Source organism: Neocloeon triangulifer, unplaced genomic scaffold, assembly GCF_031216515.1.
Source record: "Neocloeon triangulifer isolate White Clay Creek 2 clone unplaced genomic scaffold, ASM3121651v1 ptg000008l, whole genome shotgun sequence".
Classification (NCBI taxonomy): domain Eukaryota; kingdom Metazoa; phylum Arthropoda; class Insecta; order Ephemeroptera; family Baetidae; genus Neocloeon; species Neocloeon triangulifer.
Window position 1 is genome coordinate 1,227,407 of NW_026775550.1, and position 22,558 is coordinate 1,249,964.

Here is a 22,558-nt window from a genome sequence, read left to right on the forward strand (position 1 = left end):
AATAACAACTTTCATGGTCCGATTTCTGCGTGTAGGCGTGATTTGGCACGAGAGAATAAATTAGATTTGTATTCTTTTTTAACTTTACTATGTACAAAGGTTGCTCCAATTAGTCGCGAAATCGCATTGGCTGCATTTTTACGGCATCTTGGCCAGCCTTCTATGCAGCTTATAAGCTATTATTATTCTCACTCGATCTTGAAATGAAAATAAAAACGCCACACCTTGTCAAAATCAACTGCTTTTACATAAGCCTGACACTTTCACTAGGACATCGTAAAAGAAGCCGAGCCCATCGCAGTGCATTTTAATTTGTTGCAGCACAAACCAGATTCGCCCAGAAATGAAACCGGCTGGGGAAATTGCGACGTTTGGGATATGGAAATGGGTCTATTATAATTTTTCCCTGCCGACTTTGGGATCTTAAATACAAGCGAGAGGGTTTCTGGGTCAAGGTTGAAGCGCGTTAACTCGCAAAGTTAATCTTTGTTAGAAAGAAACGCACAGGTCGTTGTCCTGACAGAGAGATTTCTTTCGACGCACCCTCAATTACTTTTTTCTCTCAAACGAATTTTTCCTTCGAAAGGTAAATAAACAATTCCGAAGCCCAGATGTGGGGAAACCGAATCCGATTGCGTTCACATGTGCGTTTTATCTTAACAGAAGTTTGACAGTTGTGAAGAAACAAATTTTTTTATCTATGTCTAGAAATGATTTAAGTCAATATGCAAGTTAATTGAATTAGATCGGTGTTGATTTAACTCTTTTGTCACTGTTATTTGATTGTATGCATGTAGAGATTGTTAATTAACCGACCACGTCTAACAAGTTGGCCAAAGTGACGTGACGCGCTTTTTCTATTTGACTATTTGCATAGAGAGACCAAAGAAAATTAGTTTGCACTGGCAAACTGCTGACACACGGTTGGAACAAGGAAAAAATTTGATTTTGTCCATGACATGATGCAATTTGTTAAAAAACAAAAAAAAAATGAGCGGATTAGAAAGAATGAATTGCATAAAGTAAGTTTTGTAATCTCCATTTGATTTTTAGTTAAAAAAAAAAACTAAATTAAAAAAGATATCCTTTTATTTATTTAATTAATTATTAATATAATATTTTTCAAATAATTTTTTAGTGTAAAACAATTTTAAACTAAGTAATTTAAATTAAAATAATTTATTTATATAAAAAATTCTCTCTACAACTGAAGTAAATTTAAAAATTTTTTTTGTGTGAACATCTCTTAAGTAGTATTAATGTTGATATAAATTTCTTTACTGGGATTTAAACGAGTAATGTTAATTGTGGAAGAATAATTAATCGAATATAAACAAAAATTAAATTCTCTAAAAACACTGGAAAAGCTGCATTAGATATAAAATTAAATCTATGAAATGCTGCAAAATATATAATTCTTTCATTTAGTTTTTTTCGATATAAATTTAAAAAAAAAAAATGCATTGTTTATTAGAATAATCGGAACTTACCATTAGTGGGACTGTATCCCCAGTCAGCAGCCATGGCGAGAGTGGTCGCGGTGTGAATAATTGCTGTCCGCCTGCAGAAGCAACACTGGCTCGTTTACTATCCTCGTGGTCGGTCGGTGCGAACAGCCTCTCGCGCGCGGGTAAACGGCTGAGTAGAAGGGATTAAGTGGAGAACACGGTCCCCATTCTTATATCCGCGCCGCCCCCACCACGCGCCGCTCATTTCGGCGGGGCACACATAATTTCCTCGCCATTGATAATTGATATCGCGCACAAATGACACTGCAAAGGGCCCCGTCAGTCTGCACTCGGCCGAGTGCCGCGCGCGACCACCAAAGTGCAGCCGTACAATCTGCCGAGTCGCGACCGGCCGAATGTCCCACACTCTCGCGTTACATAATTGTACACACAAGCACATGTATTTGCACTTCTATATAATCTCATCTTGATATTTCGGGACGCCTCGGTGTTTAGGGTTTACACAGGAAATTTATACCGTGCGAGGGGACACTTTTATGAGAGGGCGAATGACAATTTTTAATGTGTGCACAGACTGGCGAAGAATGTCTTCTTGTAAATATATTTTTTTTTAATTCGCTTCAACTTTCATTCTGATTATGGATCATGGATTTTTGCGAATTGTTTAATTCCTATTAAATAAATAAATGAATATCAAACGAGAACCGTACCTTCAAGAGAATTACTTTCATTTTTTTTTTTCAATTTTCGGACCGTTTAAGCTATATTTTTTTTTCAGAAATTAATTCTTTTCCATTTTTAATAATAAACAGTGCTTAGTGGATTTTTTTTTTGAGCTTATGAATAATTTTGCTGTGCAAAAAAATTAAAATTCTTTAATATTAAGTAAATTGTAGGAAAATAAAAAACAATAATATGAATTTAACGATATTAACTATAAAAAAATATATAATTAAATGTCTCATAATTATATTGAATTAACTTATTGTTAAAAACATACTTTCCAGGGACCTTTTCAACTAAATTTTGAGTTTAATGTTCTCAACGATCCATGCACATTGTATAACACATTTAAGGAAAAAATATTCATGACTATAATATTATTATGACTTTTCATTCTTGCGGTCGGCAAAGCGGAAAAATACTATTTTATCACGTCCGGACGTGTTTTACGGTAATTCATTTTGTTTTGTGGGTTTTTTCTTCATTTTATCACAGTTATATAAAATCTCTGAAAAATATCCCCAAAGGAAAAGTGATTAAATTTCTAGGATGAAAGATACAATTTAAATATTATTAATAATGCACGATTTATCAAAAAATGTCTTTTGCAAGTCTAATGAAAGAATAGGGAGCGAGGTTTGGGGCTGAAAGTATTCGAGGGACCAGAATTACGCATTGACCAGAACAGAAAATTACTAAGAAATTACTTGGATCACCTGTGATTTCTTTTCAACCTGGAGCAACTTTGTCCCATTATTTCTTATTCCACAAAAGCCACAACAAAGAACAACTTTGATCTATGAATCAACAATGATTTTTATTAGATTAAGGAATATTGTTGCCGGAATTAAGGAATTTGCAGTACCTTCTGCACTAAAAAAAATCTTTTTTTTTCTCAAATAATTTCTTTATTTAATATTTGTTTGGAACAAAAAATTATTTGTACAAGATAGGAAGAGTATTATTTTCCCACATTCATTCGCAGGTCTATTTTGATTTGTGATTTCTTTAGAGAGTTTAAATCCTGAGCACGCCACTTGCATTGACAATTAAGTTGATTATAAATTTCGCAATTAAACAAAGAACACAAGAAACTGGCGTTGGCACTTTTAATTAATTTGTTTATTTTTTCAAGACGCGCTCGGCAAAGCGTGTGATTGCCAAATGCAGAATATCGGCCGCGTAATCGGCGTCCTGCTTAGTAATGCACATGGGTGGTTTGATTCTCAACACCTGTGAAAAAAATTCAAATATGAGGAAAAAAAATAAACTGGGTCAACAGCGGTCGTTTTTGATAACCTTTGAAAATTACGACTCTGTTTTTAGTGATAAATATTTCAAGGCGTTTTATCATTTGGGTCGAAAAACTTACGTTTCCGTGCAGTCCGCCCCGTCCGAGCAGGACGCCCCTGTCCTTGCACTCCTCCCAAATGTCGAGGAAGTGCGGCGACTGCATCGGGGTGCGAGACTCGCCGTCCGCAACGAGCTCGACGCCGATCATCAAACCCTTTCCGCGAACGTCGCCCACGATGTTCGGGAATTGGTCCCTGATTTTCGCGAGTCGCTTCAGCAAATGAGTTCCGACCGCTAAACTGTTGGCCTGGGTTTTCTCCTCTTCAATCACCTAAAATTGTAAAGAAAATCGAAGCCAATGAGAAAATTAAATTTGAAAAGTTGTACCAAAATTGAAAAACAACTAGTCAATTTATTTTGATCGAACTCAAGGAAGTGGTTCAAATCTTAAACATTTATTTAGGTCACAAATAAAATCTGATTAACTTCAATTAATTTTCCTTCATTTTTCATAGTAAACAATATTAAATAATAAATATGTTATTTTAACATTAAGTTCAACTTTATTTGATAATTTTTTTCCATTAGAAATAGATTTTATGTAAAAAAATTATTCTAAACTTTTTCAATAAAGTTCTTCCACCAATTAATTAATATTTCTACTCAATTTACCAAATTTGGAGTATGAAAACGTATTATTTACACTGCCTGTATCTGTAATTTTTGTCTTTAATAATTACCATATTTAATTTTTTTATCATTTTCTTCCAAAACCTTGTAATATTATAATGTGATAATTCATATAATAATTTAATAAATACTAATAATAAAATAATATAATGTAATTTGATAATTTGTGCTTGTTATTGTTTATTAAATTTTGATTAATTCTTTTGATTTATGACTGATTCACTTCAAGTAAGACGAATTATGATTACACTAGATACAATCTTAATCGTTTGTTGTTCAAATGACTTTAATTACCGCAATGATAATAATTGAATATAATCTTCAATTAAATCAGTAAATTTATCTTTTTGTTGGGCTGACCTTTAAAACTGCTAATCCCGTGGCGCTGGCGATCGGATTTCCCCCGAAAGTGTTGAAATGGAGCGCCTGTCCCAGAGCCTCGGCGATCGTGGACGTTGTGACGACGGCGGCCAAGGGGAACCCATTGCCGATGCCCTTGGCCATGGTCACAATGTCAGGCACGACGCCGTGAGATTCAAAGCCCCAAAACGTTTCTCCCGTGCGACCGAAACCAGTTTGCACCTGAAAGAAATAAAAAGTCATAATTACAAAAATGATTCAAATTTAAAAATATTAAATTGTTGATTGAGCGTAAAAATTTATCTTGAATGGAGAATAAGTAGTTAAATTAAAACCATACCTCGTCTGAAACGCACAAGCCGCCGTTTGCTCGGACGATCTCGAAAGCCTTCTTGATGTAGCCTTTTGGGAACTGAACCGTTCCTCCGACGCCCTAAAATTGAAACAAAAATTATTGGTTTCAGAAAATTGAAACTCATGGAAGTTATCATGGAAGTTAAGAACAACAAAAAAGCCCGACTTATTCACTTCCAAAAATTAGTTGACTTGTAAAAATGATTCAAATGCTTTTTTTCTATAATAAGCTCAAATTTTAGTTACAAAATCCTAGAGCTCTCTTGTGGTGACAGGTTTTCCAGTTTGAAAGATAATTAAGAACTTTTTAGTGCAATCAAAAATACATTTTTCACAAAGTCTTAACAATTTTACTATTAAAATAAATTTTGAGAAAATAAACTTGCCTGAATTGACTCGGCGAAAAACGCTGCTACTTTTCCTCTGGGCAGGGAAAATTTGAAAACCTCCTCTAGCTGCCCATAGTACATATCACAAGCTTGACATTCGTCGGGTTTGCAAGAACACTTCCTGCTAGTTTGAACCGGAGAATCTCTAAAAATAAGAATGAAATGTTAAAATTATATAAATTTATAGCATTTTGAGGTGGATTCATGCAAAAATGTAAACTGGCTAATCCTTGTTGCAAAAATGAAATAAAATTTTAAATATTAAATTATTTTAATTCCAAAATTTATTTGTTTTTCGTGAAATTCCATATTTACCACAGGAACTGGTGGACACAAGAAATCATGATTTTTTTATAAAAACCCGCAAATCGCAGGTCTCCTTTTGGGTTTGCAGTTTTTCATTATATTTCAAGAAAAATTGAATTTATTGAGTGAACTGAATTATTCATTTTTTTTTTTAATTTCTTAACTAATTGTTACTTTAAATTGGCTTTATGAAAAGTTTCAGAAAATCACGTTCATATCACCCCAATTATGATGGAAAAATAAAATCATTAGGTCAGTCAACATAAAAAATTTTACATTATGATCTTATGAGAAAAGGTTGAGAAGTTGTATTTACTGTGTAGATATCAGATGCATAAGCTCCTTGTTAAGCCCAGTTTCATTAATTTTGCTTGAGAAAATAATAATCTTATAAAAAAAATAACCGACCTGCAGTGAGAGCCTCCCCAGATTCCTTGATAAACGTCTGCGTTCATGGCCTACAATTTTATACACAAAATAAAAGTTGTTGTATGTAAATTTAAAATATTTTAATATTTTTACGTGATGAATTCCGTTTCCGATGGGCACATTGTACCTCCAGGTGGAAAGGGCCGTGGCGCCCTGAATGTACGGATTCATCCCATGGTAGGCGTTTCGCAGAGAAATAACGTCAAAGTTGCGCGTGTACGCTCGGGCCATCAGCATGGCCAGGTCGTTGGCCTCTGACCCGCTGTTCACGAAATAGACGACCTGCGTTGTTATTGAAAGAGTTAATCAAATTTAAGAAGCACGTCCTTGATTGTCGGACTTTTAATTCTCCGGGCATTTTCGACGTCAGCGCCTCGGCGTACTCGTGCAATTTGGGATGCATGTAAATGTTGGTTGTGTGCCACAGCCGCTTCATTTGCTCCATCGCAGCCTCGTTCACTTTCCTTCAAAATTAATTTTTATTAAATTTCATCCGAAAATTACAATTACGGTAATTGATTAAAATAAATTTATTCATGGTTTTCTTTATAAATTCATTATTTTATTCAAACATCGGTTTGGAAGACTTTTATAAATTTTTAATCATAATATAATGTAAAAAAATTAAGATTGGAACTATAAAATTACTTTTCAATTTTAAAAATAGCTTTAAAAAGCAAAAAAATTACAATTATAGTAGATGATTAAAATAAATTTTTTTTATGATTTTCTTAATAAATTGAAATAATTATTTTATTCAAGCATCAGTTTGGAGAAATTTTATACATTTTAAATAATTTAAAAAAAAATTGATTTTAACTACCAAAATAGTTTTTAAGAGTATTTTAAAATTCCAATGTTGAACCTCTTTTTGAGCAAGAAGTTTTGTATTATTTCTTTTCGTAAATACAGAAAGCTCTAGAAAACTGACATTTTAATTATGATTTTATTTTAATTAAAAAATGAAAGTAAATTTCCACATACGGATGGCAGTGTCCGACGCTGACCGTGACGATGCCACCAAACATGTCCAGATATCTTTTGCCGTTGTGGTCGAAGAGCCACTGCATGTGACCCTCGTGCACCAGCAAAGGCTTCTTGTAGTAGGAAAGGATGCACGGCACGATGTTTTGCTTCTTGATTGACTGCACTTTGGTGTAGTCGGGACCCTTGAAATTAGAAGCAGAGACCCTTCAGCTGGTTGTTAATTAACTCGACGCCTTTCTTACTTCGTATGGTCGCGGCTGGTGATCGCAGGGAGGCATTTCGGGCACGCTGCTGGTTGACAGAAATTTTCCTAGCGCTGGACTGCAATTCGCGCCTGACCGTCCGGCCCGAAAACCTTTTGAATTAAAATTAATGTAATTTTTCAATCAATTATAATCAATTTAATCTTGTTTAAGGAACCAAATGTTTTATGTGCCTTATAAAAATTAAATTATAAATAATTAATATTAGTAATTCTAATTTACTATTTATTTTTAAAAGTTTAACTTATTTATTTAAATAAATTATTACAAATATTTAAAAGATTTTAATAAATTATGCGCTTGTTTTGTCCCAAATAAATTGAAATGGTAAAAAATTTATGATAATAATTTCTAAATTTTCTAACTTTTTAAACAAATGGAGTTGTATAATTTTATATCAATAGTTTTTAAATAAAATTAATTTCGGTCAATTTTGCGGTCTAGACCTTATTGTTAGTATTTTTTCTAAATATTTATGAATTATTTTTTTTTAATTACGGATTAAAAGCTATATAAATTTAAAGATAAACATTAAATAGAAACAAAGTTGTTGAGATAGTATAAAAATTCAAGATTCAAGGCTGATTCATTTGGCGGCGTAGGAGCTGCCGCTGCTTCGAGGTCAAAAAGTACATCTCGTCACAGCACATACTAAACTAAAAACAAGTTGTGCCCAAAACGGTTGAATGAAAGTGTCGACATGAATCTAACGTCTAAAAGATCTGTCCGAGTTAAACCAAATTAAAATTATACCTGCAAATATGTTGATCATGACCGGAGGCGTCTTATTTTTCTCACTGTTGTTGTGCTTTTTTGTTGTTTAGCAAGATGCGCGTGGAGATGCTGCCGGAGTAGGGACGGAGATGGACTGTTTATCACCACGAGCACCAATTGACGGCGCCGGCTCTGGAGGCTCCGTCGGCGGCGGGCCACCTGTTGCTAGCCGAGGCACATACCGAGTGCTCCATTGGCGGCGCCTCTCTCCGCTCGCATCAAATTCAACCAAGCCCCTGTGCTTAGGCAAAAGGCAGCGCAAGACTGTTAGGCGGATAGCCTAACCACGGTATTTGTTTTTTTGATTAACATACTGGAATGCAATGAAACATCAACAATTTGTTTTTTAATAAATCGTAAGCTTTTCCAAATTAATATTATTTTAAATTTAAACCTAAAATAGTTAACAATTATTCTTATTTTTGTTTTTAACAAAATATTTTTAAACCTTGTCATTTAAAATAAATATATAAGTTTTGTACCATTTAATTAATTAACTATGGATTTTACTGATATTTAAGTTGAAAAATAAGTATTTCAACAACAAAACTGTCATAAAACTGTAGCTTCAATTTATTTTAATTTATTCATTTTTTATTTTATGTATTTTTTTATAGATTTGGGTTAAATGGAGTTCAATGATTCTTTTGCATTGAAGTCTAGAAAAATCTGGTTAAACGCAACAGCTTTCACTTCGATTTCCATCCTTTTTTTCAAGGAACTCAAAATTTCCCAATGAAAGGTCACGAAAAGAAATTTAATATTTCACACCCAATCGTTATTTACTTGCAATTGCAATTACACGGTGATTTCAAACTTTGTCGCTTAAGGTGGATTGTTTCAAAATTTCCGAGCACATTAAAGTGCCAATTCGAGTGAGCGACGCTTTAATTGCTTTTTGTGATTACATCCGTCGTGTCGCAGCCACTTTCGATTTCTCAGCTGGGCGCAACGTGCATTATAGGAAAGGTTAATCCCTAGAAGAGGCACATTGTATTGTTAATACGATATCTGGCGAGAGAGTGGAAAAGTGTGATAGTAAAAAGTACCTCTCAAGGTAAATAATCTGAATAATCTCTCGTACGTGCCACGCTGTAGATAAGCTTCTTTGTCTTTGCCCGCTCAAGAGAAATGTCACGTGCGTACCAAAGTCGCAGAGTTTCTTATTATTATTAGCGAAGACTGCGTGTTTTCCTGCCGTAGATTGATTGATTGAATGGAACCGTCTGTCACATAAATTTAGCAAATGACTTGCGCCTTTCGACTGTACAAAAAGCTATACGATTAAAAGCTTCCAGAAAGAAAAAAAATAAAATAAATTGAGGATATGAATTTTCTTTAAAATTCATCCTCAAATATAGAAAAATCTGTGAATTTCTAAGTTTTTGCTTCAAATGAAAAGCATGAGATGGTTCTAAATGTGAGAAAGAAAATTGAGTAAATGAAAAAACATTCAGTTTTTGAATCATAATTAACTGATATTTTTTTACATAAATTATGTTATGTGAGTTTTTTACAGGAAGCTATAAAATAATTGTTCTTATTACTGAATTCTGTCCATTGAAATAAGAAGTGCAAGAAGAAAAAAATCGTATGAAAAAATTATTTTGTCAATACATTGTTTTGCAAATAATTATAAAATAACTTATCTTCTTTGATGAATTTGTAGGGAAGTTTTAAAAAAAAAAAAAAACAACAACAAAAACCACTGACGTTAGTAAAGAATTTTTCATTAATGTATCAGTAGCAAATGTTATTTCTATTTATTATTGTCTTAAATTGCTTTTGTTGTATATTTTATTTGTACAAATCGCCATAACAAGAAAATAAAATTTTCTTAAAATATCTTATTTAAAATAATGCGATTGATTGTTTTGTAAAAATCAAAGAAATGATATTTGCTTTTTCCATATTTGTTGTCAATGGAAAGTCCCTGTAATCCTCGGCCAGGAGGCGTTTGTAATTAAAGCAGAAGCCAACATAATATCGTTGCTAAATCAATACCTATGTATGTTGCCACCGGATATCGCGTCAGTGGCATCTCTCCCCATTCATTCATGCCGTCTTTCATTCATCGGTACGGTGACCCCATTTGACCTCGGTTGTACACAAGTTGCAAAAAAATTAATCATCTCATTATTCGCTTCATTATATATTTTCTTATAAATCAATCCAGATCAAATCGTTCCGCTGGACGAGTTTTATATAAATAGATTTTCGGAAGCGGAAGGAGAGACAAAAATCACATGAGCCACGAAAAAGTTGCCTCTGCAAGGCTTCCCTCCGAACGTGACACCAAACTCGGCCAACAAGGCTGCCAGTCCTTTTCGAAAATGCACCTCATGATCTGCATTGCGCCGAGGCGAAAAAAAAATTCATTCATCTGTTTTGTGGGCGCGCGGAAGGAGTTAGGCTAAAAGTGCGTCACTCAAAAGTACCTATAGCGACGCCGGAGGCGGTGAAATTATTGAAATGCAGCGGCGGTGGTGGCACTGGTGCTATTGAGAGTGAGAGTGTTTGAGTCGCTTCTGACGCGCCACCGCATCCAGCCGCGCTGCTTTTCTCTCAATCGCGAATGCACCTTGCCAGAGATAAATAGGTAAAACAATGCACGCCTCCTTATAAATTGAACGGAGCAGTGGTGCGCGACCTAGTTGGCTCTCTGTGGTGGGTAGGGTGACAGTAATTGTCGGACACACACCGATCATCTTTACCTTTCGATCATTCCGCAATGTCCGTCTGAGAAATTCTAATTTCAGACCAATTTGAATAAATCAAGAAATTTAAGACAACATGATGTCATCCATGGAAAATATTGTCCGCGGCGAGTGAGTATATTTTTTATTTTAAAATTTTTGTTAACGCTGGAGATGGGATTATTTGCATCGACGGTTCATTGACTGCCCCCGTTTGTGACATTTATGCACATCTGGAGCCTTGAAATCTCTTTCTCTCGCACCTCGTTCAACCAGTTTGTTATTCTCGATAGAGAGTGAGGTTAGGGAGCTCAGATGCTAATTGAGAAAGTGGTTTCGTTCACCGTTCGCATATATCGCAAGGGTTAACAATATTTTTTAATGGGAGGAAATCGTAAGGTCGCGGCTTGACCAGTTTTTTTTTGCAGGTGGACCTCTTTGTTTATTCAAGTTACGAAGGTCAAGTTGAAATTCAACACGAGATCAGAAGCATTTTTACGCTTGCAATGATCCTGTGGTCACTTAAAATTAATAAATTTTAATAATGTCCTGATATTTTTTTATAATTAAGCATCTTTTTTTATTTATTTATCGGTTGTTTTAATTCAAACGCAAAATAAAATTGAAATTTAACGCTCAAAGCTAGCAGACCGCAAGTCGCCTTTTCGGGGGTCTTTTCTCTTTTTTTTTCAACAAGGTTAAGCCCGGTTTCAATTTAACATACAAAATAAAATATTCTATTTTTAACGAAACTCCTAATTTATTCCAAGATAAGATTTTGTAATCAAGAGTGCTGATTTTTTTTTTTATTATTTCATGAACCAAATCCTTGGTCAAATTAATTATGTTTGGAAAATGTCACGTGTCACTTTGGCTCATTTATTTGCAAGTTACCAACGGTTTTGCAAGAATTCTACATTTCAGTTTTTTTTTTTCTCAAAATTCAGAGACAGGAAGGCGGTCATTTCAAAAATTACGATTCAAATAAGAAAGCAAGTATATTGTGAAGAATAATGCATGGCGTTTTGAATTGAATTGTATAACAGCATTTATAAGAAGAGGGACTTGAGGAGCGCCGTATTCTTTTTCTGACTGCAGAGAATGGCCTTGTAAGCACTGCATCTGTAAGCAGCGCAAGAAAGGAGCTCCCTTTCCTCTGTTGAAATCGCTCAATGCACTTGAACGCTGGTTTATATTGGAAATCAATCAGGATGCAAATTCTTTTCAAATTTACGGGTGCAAAAACTTAGCAACAACATTTTTAAATTAATTAAATTTATTTATATTTTTGTTTTTATTCATATAGGTTAATGAGTGCTTAAGGCTCAAAGAATAATTTATCTCATCGTTTTGAGATGCCATTGAAGTGCTGATGAAAATAATTGAATTTTTTCTGATATCAGAGATTTGTCATTTAGTATACGAGCCTCTCAATATTTTGATTGCTTTTTTCACTGTTGGAAAGGCGCGTGTTATTCACATGCTGCGTCCGAGTTCATTTCTAGTGTTCAATTTAAGAGAATGAGTTTTGTTTTTGAGTAATAGAGATAAGATAATCATTTTGAGGATCAAAATCCTTTTCCATTTTTATCTCCATCCTTAATACATTACAATCGAATGTACTAGTCGGAATTTTATAAGCACAGACTTTGATCGCTTTCTCTGCGTTAAGGACTTTTCAATAAATAATCATAAATGTCTGTCGTCTGTCGTAAAGTGTTTAGGTACAATTCCATTTCAGGAGCTTTTATTGACATGACGCAATAATAAATAAAATTTAAATTTATTATAAATAATGAATAAATAAACTGTATTTTAAATGTACAAACAAGTAAGATGCAATGACCTTTCACCCTGTTCTAGTAATGTCTTGATAAAATAGCCTAATTTTGAAGTTTCCTATGTCAAGAAGCATATTTTTTGTAGCACTTTGATAAACTGCGATAGATAGTATGCAAATGTTTGCTTAAAGTATTAAATTGCGCACTGTTTGAATAGATGTCTGGTGAAACTTGCAAAATGTTTTCTTTCTCTTGAAACAGGGTCGCAGACCGTGAACTGGAAGGGCCAATCTGGAATAGAAAAAATTCAAACAAGGGCAAAGTCCGTTTATTTACCTCTTGCAAAAGTTGCTTACTTTGCGACAATTTAATTGGCTTATTTCCAGACAGAAATTGCGGAGAAACTCTCGGAACATTTGGTTAATTGCATCGGATTAAGGCTAAAGTGGTTTATCTCCCTCTTAAAATCAGTTAAATGCAAGAAAGAGAGAACTTCGACCTTAGCAAAGCAGCGAAACTTTTTTCTGAACAAAAAAAAATAAGAGAAGTCCATGCAGTTCAAATATGCTAAATCCGACCTTCCATCCTTCAAGCCTGACATATAAATAAAACATGAAGCAAATAATAATGCAGTTATTTATAGCATATGTCATGCTTAGACTTGGTCAAAAGTGTGAATTTTATTGACTGACTAAAATTTTGGTGAGCTTCTCGTGATTCTTTTGCCATCTATTGTCATTATAAAACGGTGAAAATATTTAAGCAGAAATTTAGCCTCCTGAGGCTCCTGACATTTAAAACAGGAATTGTCAAATAGAAATATAATAATATCTGTGTTATTTGAAAATCACATCTGCAGAATGTATGTCGCTTTGACTATAATAGTGTATAATATTGTATATAATTTGAAAAATTATATATTTTAAATAAAAATATAAAATTAAATATTAACTTTTAAAGCAAAATGAGAAGAAAATCAAAAGTTTGTAATTAACTACAAATAAAATAAATAAATAAATAATTTTATATAAATAATAAAAAATACAAATACAAATTTATCTATAATAATTATTATAATATTTATCTTAATTAATTTGTACTTACTATAATAAAAATTAAATTAATGTATAATTTACCTAAAAAAAATTTAAAAAAAATAAGTTATATAGTCTGCGCAACGTTTTTGGTGGTCCTTTATACCCGCATACATATTATTCACCGTGATAATTTGATAAAACTCGGTCGCCAACTCTCACTCTTTGTCTTGATGCAATTGCAGTGGTAATTGAGCGTGATGCACAGCGCCAACCGTGAATATCAATTCAAAATAATGGGCGAGCGAATTGCAAAAGTGTCCCCACCGCCATTAATTCCAACGACCACCAGCGGCCCACACTTTCCACTGCGCGAATTCCTTTGCACGCACAAGAGGTGCAGCTCCTTAATTCTTGTCGGGTCTGCAGATAAAAAGTTATAGAGAAATGTAGAGCTTGCTTAGTTTGTGCATAAATTCCGAGTACTTTTTACCATCAGAGTAACAATTTGGTCAGAGGCCAAATGTACGGAGAGGCTGGTTTTCTTGGGATTTTATGTAAAACAGTCGCACGCTCGCCACACAGGTTGTAAAGTCAGTCACATGAGTCCTGAAGGATTCTTGAGAAAGGCAAATTTTGCTAGCGCTTTTTACGACACATCAATTTGTATCCAAGGCGGACTTACATTTTCCTTCCGAAAATCAATTTCATGTATCCTAGGGTAAAACAATCATTGACAAATTATTATTTATTCTTCTCAGTCGATATTAGAAGGAAAATTAATAAGTCTTTTTTCTAAAATAATTTATTCTTCAACAGTGGGTGAAACAAACGCATCATTAGTACTGGAAAAAACAAAATCTAAACATTTTTTTAGAAGATTGGCAATTAAGTTTGTTTATAAATTGAATAAAAATAGAAAATATTTTTCCCATTCATTTTTTACTAGATTATTGTTGTTTTTCACAACATTTCGCAATAATTTACTCGAGAAAAATAGGTTTCAACCGTTAAGCTAGACACGCCTGCTGACTATTTCAAAATAGATTAACATAAAGTTTTCATTTTCTCCTCCACCCTAATTCCGCCTAATATGCTGCGTTTGGATTTGGTCACTTTGTTATATAATCTAAAAAAACATAAATACACATAAATAATGGGCATCTCGGTGCAAACTTACAAATAAATTGGTAGCTTTGCCTTTGCCATGTGCATGGTGGAAAGACGGGTTTTGAATGAGCTTGATTTTTTTTACGCGTTCCTCCAACGGACTGTGAGAAAGCAGATATTTTGTGTACGTCATCGATAAATTTTTGCTACTTGGTGGGATTATTCATTATGTAACAAGATTATATAACAATTTGCTGAAGATTTTCGGAATGAAAATTTTAAATAATTGTGTTACACATTTATTGAACTTTCAGGAAAAAGATGCGTCACAATCATTGAAAAAGGTTCAAAACACCTTCGTAAAAAAATATCTTAATTTTGTAAAACGATCGATTAAGCAAATTAAGGGCATAATTATAATTATGCATCCGGTCATGCACAAGTACGAACATTCATTCGAAACCGCAACCTTGCGTGGAGAAACCGAGTGTCTGGCACTATAACTTTGGCGTGCAATTTGAGCCGACAACATCCCTAGAGCAAAAAAAAATATAGGACTGTAACCTAGATTTGTAATGGGAAGGATGAATTTTAACAAAAGAATTCCCAAACTATAAAATAACTTTGTCTTCATTAGAATAAACAAAGGAAATGTTTGCTTTAAAATAAAAAATTTCACTTAACTTTTCTGAAGCTGCACCTCTTCTACTTCTCTATAGTCGTGGGGTGTAAAAATTCCAAGATAAAAAATAATATATCACAGAAATTCTCTAAAATGTAGCTGTTTAAAAATAAATTCAATTAGTTATCCGGAAAAGATTTTTGCGGTTTCTTAATAAATTCAAACCGGCTCTTTCAAGAAACGGCAAAAGTTTTGACAATGCTGGCCTATTAGACAAATTTTGTAATAGTGAAACCAGAAGATCACCTTTGCGGTTTTGACACACGCAAAATAGCTCTTTCTACTCCAATTAGCGGCTGGAGTTAAAATGTACGGATTGAATGAAATTGAGCGTACGAAGGATGCCGAGTGCGAGAGAGCAAAATCACATGATATTGTGACGACAACGCTTCTTTCTCTCCTCGCCAGGGTGGTGGACGAAGCAGCCTCCGTGGACCATGGGGGCACAGACAACCCAGCATTGGCAGCCGAGATCGCGAACGAGCCGGTCATGCCCAAGAAACCTGAATTCACCGATGAGGAGCTCAGCTCCATGGTGGCCTACAAGCCCAGCGGGCCACCCCAACCCCCTGTGTCCAAACTTCGGCAAGCTGCGCCGCAGGTACGAAAAATATTATTATATAATTTTGCAAGTGCAGATTAAAAATATTTTATTTAATGTAGAATTTATTCCCAATAAATATTCAAAAGAATCAAAAAATTTAATTTCAAAAGACAAATTAGAGAGAGCTGATTTATTTATAACTTATATACATAAAACAATAGAACTCCTATGAATTTAAAATTTTATAAAAAAAAGATTATTGGTAAGCCCAAATAATTTTGTATTTTTCAAACCCATCATCTAAATTTATTATTTTAATTTAATAAATTACAAAATATTTAAAAATAATTAGAAAAAAAATAATTAAATGATAGATTTACAAATTAAAATAATAATTTTAATTTAATATTAAAATTTAATGCAATATTTTATCTTCATTTGAAGTGATTAATTTTATGTAAATCCAAACCCTTTTTTTCTTATCAATTAATTTGCATACTTTTCCCCTTAAATATGATGTTTATTGACCAATTGCACGTGTGCAAATCAAGGTTTTGGCAACGATGGCGAAAAACTTGTTGCTGCTCGCTTACGGGATGACAATCGGCTTCCCGACCATCGTGATTCCAACCCTTACGAACGGCGACGAACCTAATTTGCAGCTCACAACCGAGCAGATCTCCTGGTTCAGTGAGTAAAGTGTTTAATTTTTTTTATACCTGTTCAAATCATGTGACTGCCGTTTTTTGTACGCGGTATTCAAACCCTCGAAAAAGACGTTCCGTGAATGCTTCTGCGGCAGTGAAAAAAAATCAGCTTCACTCGCACAAGTCTCGAAAGACTGCCCGCGCGGTGAGCCACGTGATGCAGACTTGCAAAAAATGCTCTTGGGATTTTTTACGAACTCACGTGGATGGTGGCCCTGTTCTTGGACCAAGATGCTTTAGGTGCTGCGAACTCTTTTAAATTCTAACTCTACCTCTCATGGTACTTGATCACCTTTTTATTATACCTTGGAAGAATAATATTCATTGCAATATTGTTAGTTTAATTAGTTATCAAACAAATTTAACAAATTTACTAGTTCTTTTAAGTGTTTTTAGGGACAATCTTAATTTTTAGATCAAACAATTTCAGGTAGTTTTCTCATATTTTTTTCTAAAATTAATATTTTAATAGACAGATTTTCAGAAGGCTCGAGTAGGAGTGCATTGATTTTTTTTTATTTATTATTATATTATATGAAAACAAAGTATTTCGTCGCAGTTATTATATTTTTTAAAATGCCGTTTTCTTTACTCCATGAGCGTCTCAATCGTTTCTCTTTATAAATAAATATTTAAATAAGAGACTGAGATTAATTGTTTTAGCGTGGAAAACCAGTTGATACTTGTAGGTCTGACTTGCAAACATGCTACACAAAGTGTCAATGTGGTGTTGGTTTTATGGAATAGAAAATCGCCACAGGTTTGACACTTCAAAGTCGTTTGATTAAGTTATTTAATGGCAATAAATTTGACATGGATGAAAAATATCGTGTGTAACTTTTGAACAAGTATTAAGGAAAGTAGTAAGGAAAGGGATAGTTGAATTGGCAATGATATGAGCAATTATGCAACTAGCACTGCATCCATGAGAGCTAGAGGACCTGTTGCATAATTATGTTCAAGTTGAATGGACCGCGGGAATGAATTTTTATTAGGTGGATTTTAAAATGTAGCTTACAGAAAGAAGCTTTGAATTAAAAAATTATTTGTGAATCAATTAGAAAAAAAATATTTATTTAAATTATTAAACTATTAAATAGTTTATGTTCCCTATGATGAAAATATTGTTTCAACTGGTTATCTATTACTAAAATCAAGATTTGGCAATAGTCTCATATTTTTTAAGTGTGCAGGTTGAAGTAAAATTTTGGGTTTTGAAAATTTGAAAAAAAAAAATCACGGTGTTCAAATTTTTCCATTGTTTGAAACTGAATAATTTTCAGAATTTTCAAAGTTAATACTTTTTTATTCAATTGCATTCTCAATTCTTTTGATGGAACATCACTTTTTTAATAAAAATTGTATAAAATGAATAAAAAAAATGTAATTAAAGCAAACTGGAAGAAACTATACAAAAATAATCAAAATAGGTCAAAATCTAAGGAAAAAAATTACAACCCAATGCACTTGTTTATATTCGCAGGCAGTATCAACTTGATTTGCGTACCTGTGGGCGGGCTGCTGTCGGGCGCACTGACCAACTTCTTGGGTCGCAAGAAGGCCATGATGCTGGTCAACCTGCCCATCCTGAGCGCGTGGCTGATGCTGCGGTACACGCAGAACGTGCCGCTCCTCTACTTCTCGCTCGCCCTCACCGGCTTCACCGGCGGCCTGCTCGAGGCGCCCGTCCTCACCTACGTTGCCGAAATCACCACGCCCGAGATGCGCGGCATGTTGGCGTCCACCTCCAGTATGAGCATCATTGCCGGCACTTTCATCCAGGTAAAAAATAAAAAAAAAATTATAGTTAAATCCAGTAGCTGCGGCTTTAATAATGAAAGACAGTGCATGCATCGACCGAAAAGTAATACCAGAAGTTGATGTAAAGAAATCCGATAATCCTTCTGCAAGAAATAAATTGAAAATAATTTGAAATTTAATCAATTGATTTTGATAAAAAATATTTTGCAGGTTGACTCCAATAGTTTTTTGTTTTAATTTACCAGAATCTATTTAATCATTTTTTATAGATTTTTAGACAAATTAAAAAAATAAAAAAAAAAATTGAAAATTTAAACATTTTTGGCTTACAAATTTAAAAAATAAAAACCTAGGTATCATATGTCTACTTCTAATATCGTGTCAAAAAATGAGTGAATTGATGCAGTAAAAAAACTTGAAAATTTTTAGTTATAGTTGTTTTCAGCAGTTTTCAGTCAAACGCAACTTCTGATTTTTAAGGACCAGCTATCCTGATTTTAGATTTGGCCACGCGGCGCCTTTTCATGGCGACCTCAGACTAAATCAATTGAAGATTTTGTTAAAACAAAACCCTTAACAAACCTCCATTGGCCATCTAGAAAGTAGCTTTTTGTTCTACATTTCATTCTAGTCAGTCTTTAGAAGCCAACCTCTTTTGTTTTTTTTTTTAATTTCATTAAAACAATCTTTCCTCTGCTCATTATCTGCTTGCAGTGATAATTGACTTTCTTTAATTTAATCAAGCATGTCAAAGTGCTGGACAAAAAACCAAATCCTCCGCGACCTGTTTTATTGCATCATCTGTAATCCGATATCTTTGCGTAATATTGATTGCAGTTTCTTCTCGCAACTGTGTTGTCGTGGCGAGACATCGCGGCCTACAACATCATTGCACCGGTGACTGCGTTTTGCTGTCTCTTCCTGGTGCCGGACTCGCCTTACTGGCTGGCGACCAAGGGTCGAGTCGCCGAAGCGCACAAATCTCTGGCCTGGCTCCGAGGATGGGTACAGCTTTCTTTATTTGCCATTCTCTTTTATCAATTAATTCGTTTCCCTCAAACCGCAAACACAATTTTATTGCTCCTATTCAATTTCATAAAAACGATTCAAAACTGGTTAATCCAGGATAATCAACATGAGCTTTCAGATAAAATTTAAACCCTGTAATCATACATTTTGCAACTTCGACAATACACTGAAATTTCACAACGAAATTCAATAACAGTGTTTGTGGGATGTGGCAAAAAAATAATATATAAATTTTAAAGGTGACACAAGAGGCTGTGCAAGACGAGTTCAACTACCTCCTCGAGACAGTGAAAACACCAAAAATGGTTTCCGTCCACAAAGACGGCCACATCACCAGGATGGAAATTTTCAAGCACAATCTCAAGCCCTACACCCGCGCCACCTTCGTAAAGCCCTTCATCCTGGTGTCCTCCGCGTTTTTCTTCGGACACTTTTCTGGAATGACAACTCTGCAGACCTACTCGGTCAGCATTTTCGAGCAACTCGGAGCACCGATCGACCCCTTCCAAGCCACAATGCTGCTCGGATTGGTCCAACTGACAGGAACGTTACTCTGCGTGGTCGTTGTCCACTGGTCAGGTAAAAGAAAAAAAAAATTGAATTTCTATTCCAATGAAAAATAAATCTTTAGAACTGAAAAATTTCATGAATTGAAGAAAATTACTGTCAATTTCAAATTTAAATTATAAGAGAAAATTTAACTTTTTCCATTTTCTTTCAATTTATAAAATTTTTCCATTAATTGATGATTTTTAATTCCAGGTAAGAGACCATTAACGCTTATTTCAACCGTCGGAGCGGCCACTTGCTTCGGCATCACGGCCACCTATGACATGGTCCGCCAGTCCGACCCCACAGTGACAGCCTCGTGGGTGCCACTGACCTTCCTCTTGTCCTCGGCCTTCCTCACTCACATGGGAATCAGACTTTTGCCTTGGATTCTCATAGGTATGGTAAATAAAAACTATAAAAATCGATCTAACGCATTTTGCGTCCAGGAGAAGTATTTCCCGCAGACGTCCGAGGAATGGCCAGCGGGGCCGCGAGCTCTGTTGGCTACATTTTCGGCTTTCTGGCCAACAAGACCCACTTCTCTCTGGTGGAAGCTCTCACTCTGGCCGGCACATTTTGGATCTACGTGTGCGTTTCGTTGGTGGCAACAGTTCTACTCTACATCTTCATGCCCGAAACTGAAGGCAGAACCCTCCTGGAAATTTCAAGGCATTTTGCCGGAGAAAAGTTAACTTTTTATTTTGTTTTAAGAGTGGATTTTTGAATATTTTTCTTGAAGGGTTCCCGGTTGGAAGAGAAGACGGCCAAGGAAATCCACAAAACAAAGCAACGAACTAGATACGACTGAGGATGACGTCGAGGCGAGTCCCAAAATCAACCAAAATATCAAGAGCGTCAACGGCGACACTCACTTGTGAATCAAAGACTTGGCGAGTTTCAGAATTAAAAATGATACAAATCGCTCTGCGGACCAAATCATATTGTCTAAGATTTCATGAATGCATAGGTTAGTGCTTTGTTAAGTGACCTGAATCTTTTTCAATACATATGCATGTAGAAATGCACAAGTGCACTTATAATAATATATCACGTTCCCACAGGACGTACGAATAAACTACAATTATTTTGTGTTTGTTTCTCACATGGGCAATTTCTTTTGAAAAACCAAAATTCTCTTGTTGAAAAAATTGGGACCTTTATTATAATTTTAAATAATATTTTATGATCGAAACTTAAATTTTGTTGAATGCGGCAATGTCGACGGACTGGACAAAGTCTTCGAACTCTTGAATGGTTTCTGTGAGCAGATCAACGGAGACTTTCTCGTCCTCGACGACACACATAATTTGCAGCTTTTGGATTCCATAACCGACAGGCACAAGTTTGGCTGGAGAAAATGAATAAAATTAATTATATAATTCGGGAATTGTTCGGTCAACTTACAAGCTCCCCAGACAAGTCCTTCCATCTCGACGGTGCGGACCTGCTTCTCCAATTCCTTCATGTCAGTCTCGTCGTCCCAAGGTTTGACATCAAGGACAATACTAGACTTGGCGATAAGGGCAGGTTTCTTGCTTTTCTTGTCAGCGTATTCCTTCAGTCTTTGTTGCTTCACCCTCTCTGCTTCTTCGTCCTGAAAATTTATTTTTTATTACAACGTTCTGTGGATGATTTAAAGAAAAAAAGTGATTCTACCGCAAAAATAAAATGAGATTAAATGAAAAATATAAAAGTTTTTATATAAAACAAAACCTAGACTTAAAAAAAAAAAATTAACTTATTCATTGTCTTAAAAATAAGTTTTCATGAATTACTATTTTAATATGTTTCTCTAAACATAAAAAAATACATGCCTCTTCATCAGAGCCGAACAGATCAACATCGTCGTCGTCATCAGCTTTGGATGCTGGGGCCGGAGCACCACCGGCCAGGGCCTTCTTGGAGGCGGCGAATTTCTTCTTGTCGTCGCCGAACGACTTGATGTGGTTGTACCATCTGAGGGCGTGCGCCAGCTTGGTCGGGGGTGCCTTGCCCAGGGCGTTGAAGATGACCACATCGTTCTGGCTCGGAGTGTATCTGGACAGAGGCGTGAGCGACACGTGTAAAAATGACAAGTGGAATGCGGCGAAAGTACGATTTACCCGTCGATGTAGCTGATGTCGGCCAGAGCGTCGTTCAGGGTGCTGATGTCCTTTTCATTCTTGTACTGTGTGGGAATCATGTTGCCGAAAATTCGATCAAAATCTGTTTGGTCGAATGTAAACACGACTGTCAAAGCCGCAAGACAGACCGGAAGAGGGCGCTTAAGATCAAATTATCAACTGAATTTAACAATCACTGAATGCGCTGGACCATTTTTGCAAGCAAATTTATTTCTGTAAAAATGTTTTTAATAAATATTTAGTTAAATTTCATAGCCATTTACGTAATATTTTAAGAAAAATAGTGCAAAAATGCCGAAGAATTCATTTGACTAGGATTGTCTTTTGCAAAAAGTTGTTGTAACCAACATAACAAAGACAAATATTCAGGAATTCTGCAAAGTTAGCAAAAATTTGAATTATACACACATAAATTTTGATAAAATATTTTTAAAGAAATAAAATATTAAACTTTCAAATAAGATCTTCCAATTTTAACAATCTTAAATATTTTTGCAAAAAA

At 34.8% G+C, this 22,558-nt stretch overlaps 5 protein-coding genes across 7 annotated transcripts in view; 2 read left to right on the forward strand and 3 right to left on the reverse strand.

Annotated features, from left to right (window-relative positions):
• The window catches only part of LOC132194863 (carbonic anhydrase 1), a 14,574-nt gene extending 12,899 nt beyond the window's left edge, over nucleotides 1-1,675 (reverse strand). The window contains exon 1 of the mRNA XM_059616428.1: nucleotides 1,491-1,675. Coding sequence (XP_059472411.1) covers nucleotides 1,491-1,524 — 34 coding nt within the window. The 5' untranslated portion in view covers nucleotides 1,525-1,675. The remainder of the gene's footprint in view (nucleotides 1-1,490) is intronic.
• The window catches only part of LOC132194862 (exosome complex exonuclease RRP42), a 24,569-nt gene extending 14,672 nt beyond the window's left edge, over nucleotides 1-9,897 (forward strand). The window contains exon 7 of the mRNA XM_059616426.1: nucleotides 8,088-9,897. The gene's annotated coding sequence lies outside the window, so the exon portion shown is untranslated. The remainder of the gene's footprint in view (nucleotides 1-8,087) is intronic.
• Nucleotides 1-22,199, reverse strand: part of LOC132194864 (elongation factor 1-beta'-like) — a 27,163-nt gene extending 4,964 nt beyond the window's left edge. Inside the window, exons 1-4 of one of the 2 annotated variants that reach the window (XM_059616431.1) lie at nucleotides 22,036-22,199; nucleotides 21,748-21,970; nucleotides 21,338-21,527; nucleotides 21,097-21,281 (exon numbers count right to left, since the gene is read on the reverse strand). In XM_059616431.1, coding sequence (XP_059472414.1) covers nucleotides 21,127-21,281; nucleotides 21,338-21,527; nucleotides 21,748-21,970; nucleotides 22,036-22,115 — 648 coding nt within the window. In that variant the 5' untranslated portion in view covers nucleotides 22,116-22,199 and the 3' untranslated portion in view covers nucleotides 21,097-21,126. Of the gene's footprint in view, nucleotides 1-21,064; nucleotides 21,282-21,337; nucleotides 21,528-21,747; nucleotides 21,971-22,035 lie in introns of those variants that run through there. The other variant, XM_059616429.1, reaches the window with a different exon arrangement.
• Nucleotides 3,075-8,176, reverse strand: LOC132194860 (alanine--glyoxylate aminotransferase 2, mitochondrial). The gene is made up of 11 exons (XM_059616425.1): nucleotides 8,017-8,176; nucleotides 7,243-7,355; nucleotides 6,998-7,182; nucleotides 6,354-6,477; nucleotides 6,107-6,295; nucleotides 5,993-6,042; nucleotides 5,276-5,423; nucleotides 4,876-4,968; nucleotides 4,536-4,757; nucleotides 3,565-3,816; nucleotides 3,075-3,425 (listed from the first exon to the last, which is right to left on the reverse strand). Exons 1-11 carry the CDS (start codon nucleotides 8,033-8,035, stop codon nucleotides 3,315-3,317), a joined length of 1,506 nt encoding a protein of 501 aa, XP_059472408.1. The 5' UTR covers nucleotides 8,036-8,176; the 3' UTR covers nucleotides 3,075-3,314.
• On the forward strand, nucleotides 10,553-21,035 carry LOC132194858 (facilitated trehalose transporter Tret1-like). Of its 2 annotated transcripts, XM_059616423.1 has the most exons (10): nucleotides 10,558-10,636; nucleotides 10,797-10,865; nucleotides 15,749-15,941; nucleotides 16,436-16,574; nucleotides 18,075-18,373; nucleotides 19,190-19,357; nucleotides 19,621-19,960; nucleotides 20,144-20,329; nucleotides 20,380-20,620; nucleotides 20,673-21,035. In XM_059616423.1, the coding sequence occupies exons 2-10, from the start codon at nucleotides 10,831-10,833 to the stop codon at nucleotides 20,809-20,811; spliced, it is 1,740 nt and encodes a 579-aa protein (XP_059472406.1). In that variant the 5' UTR covers nucleotides 10,558-10,636; nucleotides 10,797-10,830; the 3' UTR covers nucleotides 20,812-21,035. The 2 variants fall into 2 exon arrangements, with proteins under 2 accessions (XP_059472405.1, XP_059472406.1); XM_059616422.1 differs by having other exon boundaries at nucleotides 10,553-10,865.
• Nucleotides 22,200-22,558: the final 359 nt, after the last annotated feature.

What these genes read in the sequence shown, in the direction of transcription:
- LOC132194858 (XM_059616422.1), top strand. Translation starts at nt 10,831, where the DNA reads ATGATGTCATCCATGGAAAATATTGTCCGCGGCGA. An exon ending in TTCGGCAAGCTGCGCCGCAG is followed by an intron (nt 15,942 to 16,435) that starts GTACGAAAAATA and finishes GTGCAAATCAAG; the next exon opens with GTTTTGGCAACGATGGCGAA. An exon ending in CGAGCAGATCTCCTGGTTCA is followed by an intron (nt 16,575 to 18,074) that starts GTGAGTAAAGTG and finishes TTATATTCGCAG; the next exon opens with GCAGTATCAACTTGATTTGC.
- LOC132194860 (XM_059616425.1), bottom strand. An exon ending in AGCGTCGGACACTGCCATCC is followed by an intron (nt 6,478 to 6,997) that starts GTATGTGGAAAT and finishes TTAATTTTGAAG; the next exon opens with GAAAGTGAACGAGGCTGCGA. An exon ending in TCGGAAACGGAATTCATCAC is followed by an intron (nt 6,043 to 6,106) that starts GTAAAAATATTA and finishes ATAAAATTGTAG; the next exon opens with GCCATGAACGCAGACGTTTA.